The sequence below is a fragment of the Postia placenta genome, assembly GCF_002117355.1.
Source record: "Postia placenta MAD-698-R-SB12 unplaced genomic scaffold POSPLAscaffold_317, whole genome shotgun sequence".
NCBI lineage: Eukaryota > Fungi > Basidiomycota > Agaricomycetes > Polyporales > Adustoporiaceae > Rhodonia > Rhodonia placenta.
Window position 1 is genome coordinate 1 of NW_020170148.1, and position 2,477 is coordinate 2,477.

The 2,477-nt window shown below is 58.9% G+C and overlaps 1 protein-coding gene across 1 annotated transcript; it reads left to right on the plus strand.

Annotated features, from left to right (window-relative positions):
- Positions 1 to 643: 643 nt before the first annotated feature.
- On the plus strand, positions 644 to 2,040 carry POSPLADRAFT_1063476 (hypothetical protein; the record flags this gene model as incomplete). The annotated part of the gene is made up of 5 exons (XM_024481671.1): positions 644 to 793; positions 846 to 1,313; positions 1,363 to 1,452; positions 1,501 to 1,687; positions 1,721 to 2,040. 5 exons carry the CDS (start codon positions 644 to 646, stop codon positions 2,038 to 2,040), a joined length of 1,215 nt encoding a protein of 404 aa, XP_024332608.1.
- Positions 2,041 to 2,477: the final 437 nt, after the last annotated feature.

The window sequence follows — 2,477 nt, forward strand, 5'->3', positions numbered from 1 at the left end:
GCACATACCAAGTCCATCGGTAGAGTGACGTCATGCCGAACGCGGAGATGAAGAGAAACATATGGCCACTTCGGACCGCTATCCGTCGTTGAAGGCATGCCGCGAGGTTCGATACTTAATCGGGAAAGACCGGCTACTTCGGTGTGGCTTGGAGCGAAGCGCGCGCTTGGTCGAGCGGCGTCAAGTGGCCCTATTGTTCGCCGAATGCGGAAGATGTTCCGAGATCTACGCGCGAGGCATCGGGACGACCGTGCCGAGCTTCGAGTAAACGTCGCGCACCGTCGAAGATGTCGAAGAGCGTCCAAGGCGAAATCGAAGGGTTGGGAGACTGAGTCGAAGTGCCAGGCGGGATGCGACTGCCGCAAAGAGGTGTATCGGGGCCCAGAGGGGCTTGGCGCCTATCATCTCCTCCCTATTGAAATTTGGACCGCCCTCGGTCCTCCACGTGATGCGAGAAGCGCGATGGTCGTGAACGGATCGAAGCGGCATGACAACCCGCGTCGGTTTCGAACGCCACGTGGCCGGCGCTAAACGCTGGTCGGAACGGGGTTATAAGCAGGGTAGACTTAGCCTCATTTTCCCCATCCCATCGTTTCTTCGTTGCTACCTCGTCGCCCTCTCTCGCATACTCGCTGCTTCCACGATGTCTGCTCGTTCCGCCACCCCTGCCTCGACGCCTTCACTCGTCAACCGCCGCCTCGCCTCGCTGCTCGTGGTCCTCGAGGCTCCGCCGACCGCCGACGCCGCGCTCGACATGGTCGAAGAGTGGGCGCAGGATTTGTCGCCGCTCGTCGTAAGTCGCTTCGTAATCTGCATAACCCAACTAACCGTTTGTTTTCGAACAGCTCGCCTATCGCAAGGCCCTGGGGGCCATCCGCGACGAGGAGACGGAGCTGCGCGTCGCCGCCGCCGTCAAACAGCTCGCCGAGCGGGCGCCGGAGTCGTGGGTCGAGTGGGCGCGCGGGGACTGGCCCGAGCTCGCGACCGCCATCGATGCCGAGGTCGAACGACGCCTCGAAGAGCAGAAGCGCCTCGCCGAAGAGGAAGCACGACGCGTCGAAGAGGCCGCGAAGCGTGCGAAGGCCGCCGAGGAACGTCGCCTCGAAGACGAACGGCGTCGAAAGGACGAAGAGGACCGTCGGAAGCAGGCCGAAGACGAGCGTCGCGCACAAGAGGCCGCCGACGAAGAGTTGGCGAGGATCGCGGCCGCCGAAGGACTCCTTCCCGACCCTGCGCCTGCCGGTGTCGACAAGGGTAAAGGGCGCGCGAGAGTCGATGACGAGGTCACCGAGTTGTCGGACGACCCCTTGGTCGTAAGTATTTTCTTCTATCGTCGTTCGATGACTAACCTCTCTTTCGTAGAAGACTCCTCGGACGCTCGAGCGTCCTTTCGCAATGACGGAGGTCGATATGGCCGCCGTTGCGCTTGAGAAGCACCAGTCGGGACAGAAGGTAAGCTCGACTCTTCGTCGAAGCGGTTCGATGCTAACTCTTCGATAGTGTGATCGTTGCGCCGGCTACCGCTCGGCCCCGGTGGAGTGCGTGTGGGTCGAGAACGCCACGACTTGCGAGAGGTGTGCGCAGTTCCAACAGGGCTGCTATTTCGACAAAGTGTCTGTCCTGGGCAAGACAAAGAAGACGCGCGGCGGGGGATCTACCACAAAGAAGCGCAGCAAGTCGTTTCTCTGTGTGCCCTAGGCTTTTGCTGACGACTTAGTAGTTCGGCCGACCTCTCCTGGGCCTTCGGCCGCGGATTCGAGTGGATCGAAGAAGCACCGAGTCGACGAGCCTCCGCGCCCCCTTCTACGACGGCCTCTCGATGGGGCCAGCCGCCTTGGGCTCGAACAGGACGATCTCGACGCGCTCGACCTCGACGACGAGTCTCGGGGCATCATTCGCGTCATCCGCGAGGAGCGCGCTCACATCGCGCGCCGTCGGGCCCTCCTACACGACATGGACCTCGACCTTCAAAAGATGGAGAAGGCCACGCTCGCAAAAGGAGGAATCGGGTTCGTGCGCGGGGCTGTCGACGATGACTAGGCGATGGCGCGGGTCGTCTTGTATCGTAGTTGTCTTCATGTCGTAGAATATTGCGTAGATGGTCGAATGGAAAATGCGGCCCTTGGCCTAGACGAAACCTAGCGGGAACTAAGAAAAACAGGAAATGAAAATAAGTGTGTTCGAAGTAAGTCGTAATGTGATCGAAGAACATAGAAAGTGAAATCGAAATGTTCGTAGCGAGGGAAAATGGACTTAATGAAAATATAGGCTCAGTTTGTCATCACAGCCTAGGAGGACTCGTCTAAGGTGAGCCTCCGCGCAACGGTCGAATTGAAGCGTTCGTAGAACGTCGAACGATGTCGCGACTATCGAGTTGAATCGAAGATATTCGTACAAGGGATGGTCTGGAACATAGGAGAAAATCAAACATATCGCGTAACGTGAGAGCAGGAATGGAGAGAAGAAAGTACGTATCG